Here is an 18,875-nt window from a genome sequence, read left to right on the forward strand (position 1 = left end):
TGCATAGGCTACAATGACAGCATGTGTGTTCATCTCTTCTTGCGCTCTGTTTAGATTAATAAACACAAATCGCTACAGGGCCCAACTCGTCATATAGTGACGAACAGGCAGCAGCTGCAGCGACAATCACACACCTGTAATATGTGTGTGTGTGCCGCCCATGATCGAGTGGATTAATAGAGAGCTCAGGTGGGACACACGGATCTAAACACTCTGACCACTGACCAGAGGGATCAAAGACGGGTGAAGGCAGCGGTGACGTCTCTCAGCCCGGGACCGGGACTGAGAGACGGAGCTGAGCAGCCAGGTACTGGAGAGGAGAGGAGAGGAAAAGAGAGGAGCGCACTGCAGGACAGACGTGCGTAACGGCGCGTAAAAGACTTTTAACACGGCTGAAAAACTGTTAGAGAATTACCCAGACGTGAGGAAATGCAGAGAGGTAAGTTCACGGGGCTCTGACAGGTATCAAACCAATAAACGCATACGTTTTGGCAAAGTTGTATCAGTTAGTACATGGTTTTCAGACGTGGTAAATAAAGACGCAAAAACAGCCATCGCAATCTCTTCCTGGTTTGGTAAATCACATTGTCCTCGCTAAATAAATCGATTTGCATCTACTCCTCCCAGTATTTTGCACGTTCTGGCTGAAACGCCCATATTTACATATTCATCAAGGCAAACACGCTAAATGGATCGCACGTGCTATTTTGCCCATTTAAGAGACGCAATCCTCGGTCGCCCGGTTAGTAGATCAGGTTCCACGTGTGTTTGCGCGTGCAATCACGTTTGCACACGTTTTAATACACGCAAACCTTTAGTAAATCCGGCCCTAAGTGTTTTAACTGTCATAACACACAAAAGGGCCATGAAACATGAAACATGCCAAATTTGAATGAATGAAAATAAGGCCAAATACACAGTGTAATCATTCAAACGTGAAAACATCTTAGAAATAAAAGTGCTAGGTAGAGCCATATAAGGTTCCTCGGCTTGTCCTCATAGGAGAACCCTTTTTGGCTCCTTGTAGAACCTTTGAATCCCTGTCACCTCTAATCTTTGCTTGGGTCAACTAGATTTGCTGATGAAGAGCTTTCTTATAAATAATGGTAGTGAAAATACATTGGTAGCAGAACATTTCAATTATAGGACTGACATTATTAGTAAGTATAACCAGAAGGTGTAATGTAACATATAATAATGTCAACAAGTTGACATTTGAACACCAGGTGGATGCTGTCTGTAAAAAGGCCCACCAGCGGATGCACTTTCTTCGCAGACTTCGAAGTTTTAACATGGATAACACTTTTATGAGAATGTTCTACACTTGTTTTATCGAATCTGTTTTAACCTTCTCTTTTATCAGCTGGTTTGGCACACTGTCCTTACAGAACAAAAACAGAATTCAAAGCATTGTCAAGATCTGCACCAAGATCACAGGTACCAACCTGGACAATATCTCTGACCTGTATAAGATGAGAGCCCTTGCAAAGGCCCAGAGAATTCTGGCTGACATGTCCCACCCACTGTTTAAAGAATTCCCACTTCTCCCTTCAGGTCGTAGATTTGCTTTCCCCAAGTGTAAGACCAATCGGCATAAAAATTCTTTTATCCCTGCAGCGATAGCCCTCATGAATTCTTCTTCTTAAACGTACCCACTGTATGAGTATTTATTTATCTACTGTGTGATATGTACTATCTTATAATGTGTTGTTTATTTTGATCTTATTTTATTCTTCTTCTTCTGCATGTGCGTTGAGTGTCGTGTATGTGTTGACCACTGCTGCACAGATAATTGCCCCTTTGGGGATAATAAAGACTGTTTGAACTTTGAACTTTGAACATAATAGTAAGGTGGACCTAATGTCTCCCCACAGTTAGCTAGATAGCTCAGTAGACATTGTCATTGACTGACTTTGGACTGGGAGGCTGGGGGTAAAAACCTGTTACTGTTTGATCAACAGGATCTGTAGAAGAAGAGCTTGTTGTTGTTGTTTTTATATAATGAATAGATATGAAAAGTATTTGTAGCTGTAATCAAAGGAATTGTATTTTACATCATTATTAGTAAGTGTTATCAGGAAGTATGTTCCTGGTTACACAGGATCTTATACCTCTACTTTCAACAATCCCTGAAGAACTCTTTCTTCCAAAAAAAGGGTTATGTGGATCAGAATGTTTCTTACTGGAACCCTTTGTGTTACCAAGATCCATTGAAAAACCCTTTCTTCAGGAAAGGGTTTTTCAGAAGCAAATGTTTCTGGGTAGAACCTCGGCTCTTCTGGAAGAACCCTTTTAGAACCCTTATTTCTAAGAGTGTAGGATTCTTCCCTTTGGAATATGGAGTGGTTCCTGCCTGTTGACTGATGCTAAACCTGCTACAGGTGTGATGATGAGATGATGAGATGATGAGATGATGTGATGATGTGATGATGAGATGATGAGATGATGTGATGAGATGATGAGATGATGTGATGAGATGATGAGATGATGTGATGAGATGATGAGATGATGTGATGATGAGATGATGAGATGATGTGATGAGATGATGAGATGATGTGATGATATGATGAGATGATGTGATGATGAGGTGTTGGATGTGATGATGTGATGATGAGGTGTTGGATGTGATGATGTGATGATGAGATGATGAGGTGTTGGATGTGATGATGTGATGATGTGATGATGTGATGATGTGATGATGAGATGATGAGATGATGAGATGACCTTGTACCTTTGAGGACGACGAGGTGCCGTCCAGAGACGGTCATCTGTTTACAGCGGACAGTTGGAGGCGGCAGGACGGTCAGCGTGGTGCTCACTGAGGACGAGGACAGGAAGACGTCTCAGCTCTCAGCAGTTACATATCAAGAAGCAACTAAAGTTCTGCATGGTTCATTCTATTTCTATTTCATCTACGAGTGCAAATAGACCTGAAGTACCTGTAGCCTGCCATACCCCCATGGATCTATCCCACCCCAGAGGTAGACCCTTAGTGAAAACCATAAAACATCCCAAAAGAACTGCATACATTACAGTGTAATCATAATCACTGGGATGCAAACCTTCAGACCTGCTCAGATGGAGCTGATGACTCACCAAGCACAAAATCAGGTTTTGCTATTTATATTCCTCAATTTGAAATTCAGTATACACAATAGAGCTACTGGCTGTAAAATGGGCACTACAGTGTGTGGAGCAGCCATCATAGGTTTTGATTCAGCTGCAGCTTTTCAAAGTTCAAAACAAGTGGTTCTGTTGTATAGAAGAGAAAAGGTTGAAGGAATGAGGATTTTCTGTTGGGTGCCTGCACACATTAGGGTGAATACTTCTCTAACTCTTCTATAGTTGTCTTAGAGCAGTGGTTCCCAACCATTTCCAACTCAGGGCTAGACTAGAAAATCACCTCCAACCCCAGAAACAATACAGCTGAGGCCAAGTATTGTAATCTCAGAGCACTTTTTCATTTTAATGATCAAGATAGAAAATTCAGGAGTGAAATGACAAAACTTTGAGTGTAACGTGTACATCATCTGTAAGGAAGGCGCTGCTTAACCCTCCTGTTGTCCTTCTGGGTCAAACTGACCCAATTTGTTCCCTTCCTCCATCCTTCCTTTCTCTATCCTTCCTTTCTCCCTTCCTTCTTTCTACAATCCTTTTTCCCTTCCTTCCCATCATCCTTACTTCTTCCCTCCTCTTTTGATCCAGTTGACCTGATCCATTCCCTCCCTCCATCTTTCTTTCCTTCCCTTTTCCTTCCTTCTTTCCACAATCCTCTTTCCCTTCCTTCCTTCCTTTGTCCTTTCTTGAATGAAACTGTTCCCTCCCTCCATCTTTCTTTCCTTCCTTTTTCCCTTCCTTCCTTCCTTCCTTCCTTCCTTCCCTTCGTCCTTACTTCTTCCTTCCTTTTTGACCCAGTTGACCCAATCTGTTCCCTCCCTCCCTCCATCTTTCTTTCCTTCCTTCCTTCCTTCCTTCCTTCCTTCCTTCCTTCCTTCCTTGACCCAGGAGGACAACAGGAGGGTTATAAAAAACAAAAAGAAGACAAAAGGACAGCGCTGCTCTCTCTGCTGTCCCTCTCTCCTCAGCCTGGTGTTTGGCTGCACTTTGTATAAAAGAGTGTAACAGTGGAAGATCTAGCTGAGCCAGAGGACAGAGGATGTGCTGCTGCACAGCTGGAGCAGCGTGTGTGTGTGTGTGTGTGTGTGTACGTCTGCGGCTGCTAGTAAACGCAGTAGTCAGTAAAGAAAGAGCCGCCCTCCCCAACAAAATTGGGCCAAAATTTCCACCTTTCTTTTCAGTAATTAATGTTGCGCAATTTAAAATAAAAACACTGATGTTGATTAAAGAGTCATAACTGTTTTGGTTCTGATAGTGATGTGGGTTATATTCTTCTGTTAAGGCAGAGGCAGAGCTATAATGTCAAATGTATCTTTATTCACTACACCCTAGTCTTTCTTAAACTCCAGGGCCAGTTGTTCAGAGGTAATCTGATCAGATAATGGAATGGATCAAATCTTAAAAATGGGTTGTTCAAAACTAAAAACAGATTCTGAGATCGGACTGGATCACAATCCAGTCTGGGTTTTAATCTGGATCAAACCCTCAGTTTGTGTTGTTCAAAACCTTTTAGTAGAATCTGGAAAACTTTGACCAAAAAAACAGGATTATTCAGATCCCAGCAGTTTGGTTCAAGGTGGATTTCAGGAACACAGTGTCATTTAAATTCAATTCAAAATGCTCAAATAAGCAATATTTATAATGTAGTATATATATACATTGATATTTTGCACCTGATTTTTAAATTTTAGTGATAAAGTAAAATTTCAGAAAAAATAACTTTTTCCCAACTACTGGATAATAAATTAAAATTGAAATTTGTATTTTGAATTCTGAAGTTCGAATTTGAAACACATGGAAAAATATTCACAATGTATTTGACTCATGTACTGTCATTAGTTGTGGGTCAGATCAGGTCTGGCTGTTTAAAAGACTCAAAGAAACAACAAAGAGCAGAGAAAACAACACATACAACCCTTTTAATATAAATCCACTCTGAGTCCATGCTGCTGTTGTTAACAGACCAATCAGCTTCAGTCTGACACACAGTCACATCTAGACCACTCATTATCTGGATTTGGTCATCTTGAAAAGTTTGGATCTGGATCAGACTGATCCAATCCAACTTTGCTTTGAACAACTGGGATCAAAGTAAGACAGATTACATGATCCTGGATAGAAAAAGAAAGGATTTCAAAATCCAGATCATCCTTGAGAACAACTGGGCCAGGTGTGTAGATGAACTATTGGTTATCAGTAGCAGTGGGAAAAAAACAGTTATTGTGGTAATGCATGACAAAATAGTTAGTCCTTTTCTTCTCAGTAGACTGACTTGCTGTGTGCATATAAAGGTGTGTGTTTTACCCTGAGCCTTGAAGGTGTTCAGGTCGTGTCTGAAAGTATGAGTTGGTTCTCGTTGCTGCAGAACACTCAGATAACCAAGTTCCTGCACCTCTGCTTTCTCTGCCTCCCTCTTCCACACCGTCACCATCACCTGAGCACAGACACACAACAGAGTTACACTAAACTCCTTCACAATTAAATACACAATCTATTGAGTCCTGAGTTCAGACCAAACTGACCAAACTGACCTTGACTTTGAGAGTGCTGACAGGGAGTTTGTCCAGAGAGACGGTGAGAGGGAAGATGACTTCATCCGTCAACACCACCGGCTCATCCAGCGGAGACTGAGAGAGAAATGGAGATTTAACTGTAGATGAGTCACTCTAAGTGTTGTGTTGTCTTGTCTGAGGGGAACTGGGCTGTCCGCTACCAGGAAGTAGCGGACGTTTTTCATCATCAACAATAACCACAAACAGGAGCTGGGGCTGAAGACGGAAGACTGATCATAAACCACAGTGCTTCACAAATTATAAGACACACAATCACCAAAGCTAATCTCAGAGAGGTCGCCAGTCCTACAAAGAGATACTGAGACAGCCAACCTCACAGACTCACATATGGACAACTAATTCACACACCTAATAGAAAAAAAAAACAGCTTGGTGCTGCTACATTGATCCGGTTGGTTATCGATGTCCTGTCCTCATCGCCTACGTATGCTGCGTCTCCCTACACTTGACATTACTGTAATAGATTTGTAAAAGAACTAAGCAGGATTTTGCTGCTGTCTTTGTTTATGACAGATAAAACTACACAAATATACACATGGTAACATGGTATATGATAAATAACGTTATCCACCGCTCCACGTATTGATTTTTAATTGAAAACAAATGCACATGGCCAAGAGGAGGGTTAGCAAAACAGAGGAAAAGTGACCAGACTTGCATAGTTCCTCTTTAAAGGTATAAAAAGTCTGAACCAATGAAAAAAAAAAGCTTTCACACTGCAAAAGTGTGAATCATGGTTGAGTTTGATCCGGACCAAGACCACGTCTTTTGGTCGGACCAAATTTCAGGTATTTGGTCCAGACCGTGGTCTGAGGAGCCTTCAAACCTGCAATTTTTCACCACTGTAAACAGTTGGTGAAAAATTGTTTCTATCATCTGCAAAATATAGCGAAACTGAGGTCCATGATTTCAAGACCTGAAATGGAGATGATAATTCATGCTTTCATTTCATCTCGCATTGACTACTGTAATGCTCTTTTTATGTGTTTTAACAAAAAGGCTGTAAATGGCCTTCAAACCGTGCAGAACGCAGCTGCAAGGCTCAGAACTGGATCTAAGAAAAGGGATCATATCACCCCAGTTTTATATTCCTTACATTGGTTACCAGTTCATTTTAGGATTCATTTTAAGATTTTAGTACTTGTTTTTAGAGCCCTCCATGAACAAGCTCCCTCGTACATCACTGAGCTACTGAGACCCCATTCCCCCTCACGTTCACTAAGGTCATCAGACCAGAAACTCTTGATGGTCCCCCGCACCCGTTTTAAAACTCGAGGTGACTGCTCTTTCCAGGCCTGTGCCCCTCGCCTCTGGAGTGCTCTACCATCGACCTTACGCAGCATAGAGTCCACTGAAGGTTTTAAGAAAAAACTTATCTTTTTAGACAGGCTTTCAACCAGTGTTGTTTTTGGCAGGCATTTTAGATTTAGTCTTAGTCTTAGTTTTTTTGACGAAAATACTTATTAGTTTTAGTCAGTTTTAGTCATTTCTATATGTGATAGTTTCAGTCTAGTTTTAGTCGACGGAAACTCAAAAAGGTTTTCGTCTAGTTTTAGCCAGTTTCAGTAAAACAAAAAAACAAAAAAAAAGTCTTTTAACAAATTAATTCAATAAAGGAATGGTTTTACACATAATGTTTCCACCCAATGGCAAATACTTTATGGTCTAAGGATTATGCATTAGCCTACACACAGATAAAGTGGTAACAGTAGCCTGGTGCATTCAATTTTTTTTTCTGCTGGATTATATTTAAAATACGTCCATGTATCTTCTGGTGGAGTGACGGCAGGTGTGTGGAGCAGAATGCGCTGCATGTCAGGTGGTGGTGTGACCACACAAGGATGCAGCAGCGTTACAGATACTTGTTGATTTTAATTGAAAGATTACACGCACAATAAGCAGAAACATCATGCATGTTGAACGTCTGACCATCCACCCGTCAGCGCCGCGGTCACCGGAGCAGCTGATCACTACCTGCTGCTCTCTGCCGCTCTGATCACAAGCACCGGGCGGCTAAATCGTGTGAAGCTTAGAGTAATGACAATCCATAATATGGAATGTAGAGGCGATCACAGCCCGACCACTAACATTTACGTCCGTTCTCGTCTCGTCAACGAAAACGTCTCGTCATGTTTTCGTCATCAGAGAGCCGTGTTTATCTCGTCACCGTCTCGTTATCGTCATGAAAAAAAGGGGCGTCAACGAAAATATTTCGCCATCGTCATCGTTAACGAAAACAACACTGCTTTCAACTGATGTTGACGTTGTGGGGCCTCTGTAAAGTTGACCTGTAATTGTGCTGTTATTCTTGTTGTGATCTCTGTACTGTATTTAATTGCATTTTCTCCTTGTTGTGAAACACTTTGTGATTTTATCTATGAAAAGTGCTATATAAATTAAATTTACTTACTTACTTAAAGCAGAAGTAAGCGATATTTTTGTGTTAATATAAGTCTTAAATAGTTATATCTTCCGACAGCAATCATTTATATAGAGTGTTTGGTCTGAAACACGGGTCTCTCAGTCACTCTGCTCTGCTCTGAGCCGAGGAGAAAACTTTTCTCGTATCCTACAAGTTTTATCCAATGAGGAGAGAGAACGGCATGAAGGGCTGTGTGTGCAGCCAAGGGATGCGCGTGAATGTGGAGACGTAGGGACGAGGACCAATAGATCCATGACGAGGGCGGGGGCTGCTAACTCCATCGGCTGACAAGAAGTTATGGTGCGTTCAAGGCAGCCCGTAACTCGTGTTTTTCCGACCTGTGAAGTCGTACCAGTTCGATCTGGTACGACTTCACGGGTCGGAAGTTACGAGTGGCCGTTATAGTGACTTTCACAGGTAAAACAGGTCAGAAAAACACGAGTGAGTTGCCTGGAACGCTACAAAGTTGTAAGTTGTGACTTGAAGCTGTAATTTACGGTTTCAAAAGCCTGCCTGGAACGCAGCATTAGCCAAAACGACCGGATCACTTCCTTCTGCTTTAATTTTGGTTCAGATAGGTGTGAAAGTCCCATTAGAGTCACCAATTAAATGAATGTGAATGTGTTTGGACTGGTGCTGCATGATACGGAAAAAATATCATTTTGATGTTGTGTGTCTGGCCTATCAGCCTCAGCATCAGCAGCACTGCACCTGAACCGGAGCCCTGCGGAACTCCCTGGACCCCGTCCCAGAGGAGTTGTGTATGAGCAGCGGTTTGCAGTCCCTGAAGCTGCGGCAGCGGGAGTCCACCCGGCTCCCCAGCGCCGCGATCGCCGCCTCGGCCGCCGCGATGTAGTCCTCCTCGCCGTCTTCGTTAGCCTCGTCCCCGCCGCTCTGGTAGTCGTGGTGATGCTGGTGGTGGTTGCCTCGGTGGCGGCTGCTCTCGCCCGGACTCACGCTGGCCACGGCGCACAGAGAGCCGGCCAGCTCCCTCCACGCCCGGCTGCTGGCCGACTCGCTCCCAAAACCTGCAGCGCTGTCACCGGGCCCTGCTGGAGACACACACAGTAGATACAGTCTGATTAGTTCCATCATCACTACAGTTCTAGCTCTGGTTTAGTCCAGTATACGTGTAAATGACCTTTCACATCTATAAATGTGTTCTTATGTTTACTTATTAACATTCTTTAAAGCAAGGCTTTTATTTTTTATATATTAAAGGGATAGTAGCATTTTTTTAAAGTGGGGTTGTATGATCTACAAATAGCCCCTAAGTACTTTAATTGCAGTAGAAGACTCTCTGCACTCCTCCCGTTAGCAACGCCAGCCCATAGCCCTGCCCAGAGATTTACAACTCACGTATCCCTCCACCCAGGGTTAGAGCCCGCCGATCAGCAGTTGGTTAGGTCCAAATAAAAACTGCGTTTTTCCTGCACTTTGAGGGGCTGGAAAAAATTATATTAAAGCGAACAATGGAACTGTGTTTTTTTTTCACGTAAAACCTCTTTTAGGCCGTGAAAATAGGCCGTTTCTTTGGGTCTGTTCACAACACTGTATGTTGTAAATCTCTGGGCAGGGCTATGGGCTGGCGTTGCTAACGGGAGGAGTGCAGAGAGTCTTCTACTGCAATTAAAGTACTTAGGGGCTATTTGTAGATCATACAACCCCACTTTAAAAAAATTATACTATCCCTTTAAAAGTCACCCTAAAAGAAAAAAAAAAAAAATTGATTATCAACATACAAATAATACATTCAATGATTAAAAAGCTGAATAGTGGACAAAAGTCAGAGAGCTCAGCGAAGGTCCATGCAGACACACACAAACCAACACAAGAGAGTGTCTTCAATGCTAAAGTGTGCCTAACTTACATGAAATGTCCTAGCACCTGGCTAATAAGGGGCACAAGGTTTGTTTTGTTACCTTTTCATGCCTTATTTATGTCCGGCTCGAGTTTGGTTGACGTGGATATTTTCATGTATGAAACGTGTTGTGGTTAGCAGTAGCTACTATTAGCATCGGCCGAGCTGCCGTGTCGGTCTGTATTGAAGTGAGATGAAGCTATACGCTAATTCGTTGGTTGTTTTATTAATGCAACAAGACGTATTTTGTCTGTTTTATATAAGGTCTGCTAAGGTTAAAAACTGTTTATTGGATTAAAAACTAAATTAAAAATGCTAATTTCATGTTAAATATTGTTTTATATTGCACTCTATGGGATTTTGTCCTTCAGTTAAAATAAATATTTAAATTCATGGAGTAAAACTTGTGAGCCTACAATGAGTTTATTAAAACAGATAAAAAGATGATTGTTTATGTGATGAAAGCAGTTGAAAGTAAAAGGAAAGGTAATTGTATTTTATATTCTTCTTCTTTTCATAGCTCTTACGGTGTGTTTACAATTGAAACGGTCCAAGGAATAAAGCATTGTGAACCGTCAGTTTGAGAGTTCGACCATCATTTAGCCGGGGATGCTACAATACGTATATTGGACTTTGAGCTTTGGCTTGTTGATGATTCAGCCCTTGGTCTAGTTTCAGCTGCAGCTGTTCTCTGGTGTAGCCTAGGCCTGGTTTGGCCCAGCAGAATATAAACTTAGTTTGCTCCAGCACTGCAAAAACTCAAAATATTTCCAGGAATATTTGTTTTATTTCTTGTTAAAAATGTCTAAATTGTATTCAAAACTAATCTCTTTCCACTTAAAATAAGACTCATCACCAAAAAAATTTACTTGTTTCAAACTAATTTTTAATTGAAATAAGTAGAAAAATCTGCCAGTGAAATCAAGTTTTTTTGTGCTTGTAATAAGAAAGAAAAACTTGCTCCACTATCAGATTTTAATAGGTGAAAATCAGCTTGAAATAAGTAAAAAGTGTCTAAGCTACTTTTTAATGTGATGATTCCTATTTTAAAGGAGCATTATCACAAATACAGCAGTAATAGCATAAAATAAGCTGAAATATGCAAAAGATAGGTCAGGGGGAGCCATAACTAAATTTACAGTGTAGTGTCCATGGGGCGCCGTCTTATAATGTTACACAAAACCTGCATGTTTTTTCTCCTCATGTTCCTACACTAGAGAACTTGTTCTTCTTATCACCAAACGAGGCTGCTCTCTCTCTGACAGCTGATTTTTAAATAGCATAAAGCCTAACACGGAGGAGAGACACACACTTCTGATATCTGATAGCTATGCTCCGCCACTGGCTCCATCTAGTGGCCGCAGATTTGCGTTACAGTTTTTCTCGATTGTTTACACACAATTTCTGGTTCTTGAGGCACAATAGCCTCAACATCTAACTCATGCACCAACCCCCTGAACCAAGTCTGCTAAACTACAAGCACAATTCCTGCTTTACACTCAATTTGCAGTTCTATAACACACTTTTTTCAAAACACTACACACAATTCTCTGCATTTGGCTCAATTTTCATGAAGAAAATCTCTTGTTTTCACGAGTAACACACTGTTATTCAAAATTCTAAAGTTAGTTCCCTACTATGCACACTGACTCATCACATGGGTAAACACATTACAATTAGCAATCAGAGCTTTAGCAAAAAAGGGCAACAGGCAGTGATGGACTGGAACCAAACAGAGAGAAACCAAACAGAGAGAGAGGCCACACAACACAAACACACACAAACACATATATATAGCAGTGATCATAATGATGATGAGAAAAGAAAATGCATTGATCACCAAAATTGCATGTTGATAGAAGGATTCGAACCAAGACTAGAACAAAGTCTTTGACTACAAAGAGTACTGCTCTACTAGGTGAGCTACAGGTTACTATAGTCTCATCTTGTCAAAATTATGTGTTCAGTCTTTCAAAATTGTTCGGCCGTAAACCAGCTGACACCGACCAACTCTTTTTTTTTTCTCTTTTGTGGTCAGATCAGCATGGCTGCATCGTCATGCGGCCACCTCAGTCGCGTCTTCACGCATTTCATTTGTTACCGTGTATTTGAGTGTTCTGAGTATCAAAACAATAAAATTTTACAACACATTTATATACAGTGTGTACTGTCTGTAATACAGTAAAAAAAAAAAAAAAAGCCTGAGTCATTATGATGAATGGAGTTTCTACTCCATTCATCATAATGACTCAGGCTTTTTTTGTGTTTGTGTTTTCCATTCATCATAGTGTTTTACACTGAGCACATCAGTGTTCAACTGGTTCTTATAAATGTCTATTCATATGATGGTTTGTGTGTGTCATTTGAGGCTAAAATAGCATTTTGAGAATAAATACGGTAACATTGTTTTGAATGTAAAGTTTAATTTTGCAGGAGAAGTGAGGGGTTTTGCCCATTGTGTGTGTGTTTTTGGATTTGTGTGTAGAGTTCTGAGAGTATGAGGCATGCTTTCAGAAAATGTGTGTAAACAATCGAGAAAAACTGTAATGCTCCTTTAAGTATAGTATACAGCGGTACTCAATTGATAGCTTTCACTGACGTCACGTCCCAGGGCCCTGGCGGTCAAAAGCAACATTCCAAAGTGGCCCCACAATGGACTTTCTATGGACAAACAACCGAGTAATGACTTAAATCATCTGTCAGCGGCCGAGAAAGAAAGATATAAAAACAGCTTTGAAGTTTTGGGCACTTGTGGCCCATATTCAACACCAGCTGCTGTATACGAGCTGTTTAAAATGACCAGTTCCCTGCCGAAGCTCCAGTTGGGCGATGTTTATTACCTGGTGGAGAATCCATCATCCTCCACCGCTTGCAACCAATACCTCCGGTGTTATGGCTCAACTGGTTTCTGATTAAAAGCCCCATTTTGTAGTTTTTTTTAATCTTAAAATAATGTTTCTGAACTAATTGAAGTGGTAGAAATGTACCTGTAACTTTCCTGTACGGGAACACCGTCCTGGTACCGCAGCTCCGCTGAGCTCCACAGTCTGAGCTCCAGCCCACTGAGCCCAGGCTCCCTGCTCCTCTCACCCACAAACCAGAGCCCTTAGCTGGGCTGCACGGTGACCAGCTGCCCCCTCTTTACCCCCCGGAGCTTTGCTACGCACCGCTACCGACGGCAACGATGACGGCGGTCCGACAGCAGCAGGACCCGGCGGCGGCGGCGGCGATGGTAACCGGCGGGACCGCCGCCACCGGACACCGGCAACAGTACCGCCCGCGGCGGCAGCGACACGGTAACGAGGGTCGGGACCGACCGCGGCGCGGCGAGGACGATGACCGGTGTTGTTTAGCGTATTTTCAGAGTGTTTTCCATTAGTTCGTAACTTTAACATGACAGGCTTTGTCATAGTGTGCAGTGTTGTGCAGAGTGTCGTGTGGCGCTGATGTCTGTAGATTGGCGGAACAGGTTCACTCACAGACGCATATTGGCTGCAGTAACATGTGAACTGCGGCTTTATTTGTGAATTTGTGACAAATCTGCTGACGGAAGTGCAGCACAGCTGTTGTTCGGTTCGGTAACCAGTTAAATCAGACACCAGTTGGGCCATAACACCGGTATTTTTGAAGCAGCAGGGAGCAGTGTGTGTTTTTCTGCCTTGTCCTAATCCGCGGACAGCGGGGAAGTGGATTGTTTTGACCGCCAGGGGGGCGTTCCATACGGACCGTGACGTCACATGAAAGCTATCAATAGGCGGCCCGCGGGCCGCATCCGGCCCGCCAAACCTTCCAATCAGGCCCGCGACTGAGTTCTACTAGTTTATATATTACTACATACCAGTGGCGGCTGGTGACTGAAAAAATTAGGGAGGACAGGAGGAACACCAGTCCACGGCCTCATTTTATTTTATAGCACTACTTCTCCCTACTTTATTATATTCAATGAAAATTAAACAGTAAAACAATGTCTTACAAGATTTCTTAAAAACAACATAATTTTATTAAATCTTACTGTTTTCAGATTAACACAGGCCTAATGAAAAAGACAGAGCCATGATCTTGGATGTGGGATGTAAAAAAAAAAAAAAAGCAGGCCAGTGTTCAACACCTGTAAATGCCACAGTGGGGATTTACACCCTCTGATTTAAAAAGGAAAAACAAAAACCATGAAAATCTGTAATTATTAATAACAAAACAAAGTGTTCCACTCAAATTACATACATATTTGGCTTTTACCTCTTAGATATAGCTATGCTTTTACCTGAGCTGATGGCGGAGAAAAAAAAAAAAAGTCCGGTCGTGTCTTTGTTTACCCTCCAGCTGCCCAGGTCACGTAACTGAAAACTATTAACAATCTCTCTGACTGCTTCTCTCTGATATCTCCTAACAGTTTATCCAGAAATCTGCTGATATTTCCTTTCAAATCGATGCCAATATCTCTGAAAACTCCGTATTTCTTGTGCTAGGAGCAGCATAAGCAGCACGGCTGGGAGTGAAAGTTTGGCGCACATAGCAACAGTAACCAAGGGGGGTTGGAGAACTGTCATTGGACCAACCTGCTGTCAATCTTGTGTTCTGATTGCTGATTGGTACAGAAGAGCCTCCTCCGTCATGACGTCATTTTACGTGTCTTAGCCAATCACAGGTCAGGATGAAGACATCCTAAATGCATTGAGTCAATGGAAGAAGATCCCGCCCCGAGGCCAGTTAGGGAAGTAAAAATCTTGCCACCTCCGTAGAGCCCCCTGTCAGTGCCCGATCCGTACCCGGAACACGATCCGTTCCAGCGCTTCTGCGCATGCGCCGTTTTACGGCATTAGCTTCAAAGATATGCTAACTGATAGCCTAGCAGTAGAGCAGCTAAAAGTCCGCCGTAGCGTTGTTAAAACGTCACTTTATTAATTTTAAATATTTTTTCATGCGAGAAAGTCACAGTTTAGAGTCCTAATCTGTGGTCAGTTTATCCAACTGACGTCTGGAAGTTTGCTCCGGTTTTGGGAGAAGTGCAGAGCTAGCTGGGAGCCTCTATGCTGGGAGCAGAGCTGGGAGTAGCCACCGGGAGCTAACGTTAGCTCGCTGCTCGGCTCATCTCAGAGGCAGCAGCCGGTCGGCTGAGGTGATTGACCGGTCACCCAGACGTCGTCATGCCGGTGGAGAAAGCGAGCAGATTAATTTATGGTCTCATTGATTAGTTTGTGTAAATGAAAAGTGAAGCTTCAGGAGGAGCTGGTCAGAGGAGCAGTGCTGACTTGCTGCTGTCTGTATGTGCAGAAATCACCACATTTACATCAATAAATAAATGTTTTACAATTAACTGATCGGTCTACATTACATTTAATTTAATCAGAAATAGAACAGAGGGGAATTCGTTGCGACGTGCTTGTGTTTTTCCTCATAGAACGTCTCTGTTTTCATGCATATCCGCGGTGTCTGCCGTAAACTAAAAGAAGGGGGAAGTGCGCATGTGCGTGCGCATGCGCAGAAGCGTCCTGGAACGGATCGTGTTCCGGGTACGGATCGGGCACTGACACCCCCACCTTCCTGCTCCCTGCTCCTCACACAGCCTGCTCTGTCTCCTGAGCCTGCTGGCGGCGCAGTTGAGCCGTTTTAAGTGGATTTTCTTCCAAAAAACAAACTTTTTTTATGATAAAATACATATATAATATTTTATAAATTATACTGAGATTTGGTAATGATTTATTTCAACCAGTTACTCTTTCTTAAATAAAAAATAAATTTTCCTTTTGCCTCTCAAAAATAGAGGAGGACCAACCTCCTCTGCCTCAATGGACCAGCCTCCTCTGCTACATACTGTATTTCTCGGGCTCCGTGCGCCTGTAAGTCAAAGCGCTGGGACATGGAAACACGTGCAGAGCGTTTGTGTGTGCCTGTGAGGCCCTGCACTGGGATACAGAAACACTGACAAACCCAAATCACCATGTGCGAGTGTTTGGGGAGCAGGCTGGACTGCAGGGTTTTCCCTGCCTGTCTGCAGAGACCGTGGGTGATTTTCACCACCGTCTTGGTTCAACTGTGTGTGCATCATACATGGGGGGCCGTTCAGATTAAGCGTCTTTTGCGCGCGCTCAAACCCATTCAATGTAACCGCGCGTCATGCACGCTCACAACTCAAAAGCCGTAGCCGCGCGCATTTGATGAGACGCAATTGTTTTTTCGTGCACGTCAGCGGCGCACAGCTGCACGACCTGCTTCCCCCCCGGTGTTGTGTCCCGGTGCCCTCGGCCTGTGTCTCCTACCCTTTCCCACTGAGCTCTGCCTCGTTTGAAAGGTGAAGGAAGTCCATGTGTGGAAAGACGTCGCCTCCGAGATGTAGAATGTGTATTATAGAAGAGAAACACACATTTCAGGACCAATGACTTGTATCCTCAGAACAGAGTCAGACATGTCCTGTGATGGTCACAGCCTCCTTTCATATTTAAGATGAAAATCACAGGGCATGTCTGAGGATACAAGTCAGCAGTGTAAAGCTCCAGCATGATATGTAAATGATGATATGATAATGTCAAGATTTTTCATTTTATATCATACAAAACACCATGAAGTGTATAAATAAAAAGTATGTGCTTACAAGTAAAATAAAAATATTTAAATTATTAGACGAAAAAGGTGAATTTAATTTCAATCTAGGCCTATTTGAATGTGCGGCCCCCAAGGTGTCTGTTAAGAAAAAATCTGGCCCTTCGAAAAATGTATTTGAGTACCCCTGGTATAGTATATCCTTTAAGTTAGTTTTAGCAGTGAGAGCTTGTTAGTGTGGTCCCAGTTTGTCCTCCGCTCTTTTTTCTATTAACATTTCATTTCATAATTAAATTGACAACAATGAACTGAACTAAACACAAATCAACCTCACTGAATATTGGTGGTTCTTCCTGTTGGTCTGGAAGGTGGGACATTATGATGACCATCTTCTCACTTTGCTCCCTGTAGATTTATTGACAGGCACACAGATTATTGCTTTTGTTAAGTTTTGGTTCAAACTTTTATTTTAGAAATGTAAATTGTTCTGCAGGCTGCAACGTTATATCTCTGATCTTATGTCTGATTCCTCTTGTGGTGTATTACAAGTGTAGTACTTTGTCCTTATTCTGGTATGTTCTGAGCAGTATCAGGAAACACATGGGGATCTGATTCTGTTACTTCAAACACATTAGACAAAGCACACTCCAAATTTATCAAATGGCCTATTTCACCTAAAGTTAAAGAAACACACTTTAAAGTTATAAACAAAATGTATCCAGTGGCAGAATTTCTTAAGAAAAGATTTGGTTATGAGGTGGATAAATGTGTTCTGTAATGATGAAGATGAAACCCTAGAGCATATGTTTTATGTGTGTCCCATATGTCCCACTTCACATCTTTTTTGGTGTGACATATATAATTGGATTGCTTTAAAAATTAAAGATGTACTGCCTCTTAAATTATATGATATTCTCTTTTATTTAGATCATCTAACCATGGCTGTTTCTGACACTATTAATGTTATTATACTCTTGGGTAAATATCATATCCATTGTGCAAAATGGAGGAACTCTAAACCTTCCTTTTCTTGTTTCATTAATGAGTTTAAGTTATTCTTTTCATCCCTTAAAAAGATAAACAAGTATGCAAAAAAAAAAAGTATTTCTCGTCTCCTTCTCTTCTAAACTATATTTAAATGTAACTTATCTTTTGCTGCTCTGTTTTTATGTTGAACGTGTATACCTGGGAAATTGTACTTTATATATTTGCCTTGATTTATTTATTATTTACCTTTTTGCTTCATGGTTCCCCTACTGTTATGTTTGCACTCTACACCGTGCCATTTTTATTGTTGTTCAATGCTAAATTAAAAAAAAAAAAGGAAACACAACACACACACACACACACACAAAAAAAAAAAAAAAACATTTTTCAGAAATGCACACACAGTATTAGGCCTACCCTTGTTAAAATATTAATATACTATCTTGCTTTCAGTTTCATTTGTGGAAAAAAAAACACGTTACTAATCATAATATTTTTTGTGTCACAACACTACCTACTTCCCCTTTTATGAAAACAATGACAGGACAAATTACTGAATAAAATGCACTGTTCTTTTTTCTGTATGGACACAACACTGACATAACAGAAATGTCTCCCCCTCCAGCCTCCCATCTAGAGCCAGATGGGGGGCATCCTCCATCCTCCACCCACCCCCCCGCCTTACCGGGCCCGTCAGGCGGCGTCGCCCCAGCAGCGTCTCTGCAGCGCAGCACCAGGAGGAAGCGGACCGTCTCCCCCAGGTAGAGGTGGCTGCGGCGGGGCAGGGTGCGGTATCGAGCCGGGTCCGACAGGTCCGTGATGGGCACCGCCGGGAAATACATGAAATACTCGCACTGCGACTCCATCATCTGCACCATGGCGACGACCGGAGGAGGCTGAGCGAGCAGGAGGAGGAGCAGGACCAGAGTCAATGCACGGATACACAAGCAGAGGAACGTGCACTTCCTGTTTACACTATCAAAATAAAAGCACGGACCGAGTTACAGAGAGGTGAAATTTAGACGATTGCGCCTCTCAGTGGCCATATCGTGGTAGATACTATGATATTGAGCTAAGGCAAGGCAAGGCAAAGCATCTTTATAGCGCATTTCATACCAAGGCAACTCAATGTGCTTTACATAAAGACAAAACATAAAAATAAAAAAAAGAGAAGCATTTACAGAATAAAAACAAACACTAAAAACAGAGTTAAAAGCAAGAGCAAATAAAAGTAAAATAAAATAAAATAGATAAAGTTTAAAGTTCTTAAAAGAGCTCAGCTATTAGCACATGAAAAGAGAAATGTTTTTAACCTGGATTTAAAAGTGCTGACAGTTGGGGCTGATCTCAGTTCTGCTGGTAGTTTGTTCCAGTTGTG

General features: G+C 42.0%; 1 protein-coding gene across 1 annotated transcript in view; it reads right to left on the bottom strand.

Annotated features, from left to right (window-relative positions):
• LOC310997046 (trafficking protein particle complex subunit 14-like) overlaps window positions 1–18,375 on the bottom strand; it is a gene marked incomplete at both ends in the record, with an annotated part of 28,786 nt that extends 10,411 nt beyond the window's left edge. Inside the window, 5 exons of the mRNA XM_083986619.1 lie at window positions 2,732–2,818; window positions 5,422–5,551; window positions 5,649–5,744; window positions 8,824–9,140; window positions 18,183–18,375. Coding sequence (XP_083842745.1) covers window positions 2,732–2,818; window positions 5,422–5,551; window positions 5,649–5,744; window positions 8,824–9,140; window positions 18,183–18,375 — 823 coding nt within the window. The remainder of the gene's footprint in view (window positions 1–2,731; window positions 2,819–5,421; window positions 5,552–5,648; window positions 5,745–8,823; window positions 9,141–18,182) is intronic.
• Between the last annotated feature and the right edge of the window lie 500 nt (window positions 18,376–18,875).

The sequence above is a fragment of the Trachurus trachurus genome, assembly GCF_905171665.1.
Source record: "Trachurus trachurus genome assembly, chromosome: 14".
Classification (NCBI taxonomy): Eukaryota; Metazoa; Chordata; class Actinopteri; order Carangiformes; family Carangidae; genus Trachurus; species Trachurus trachurus.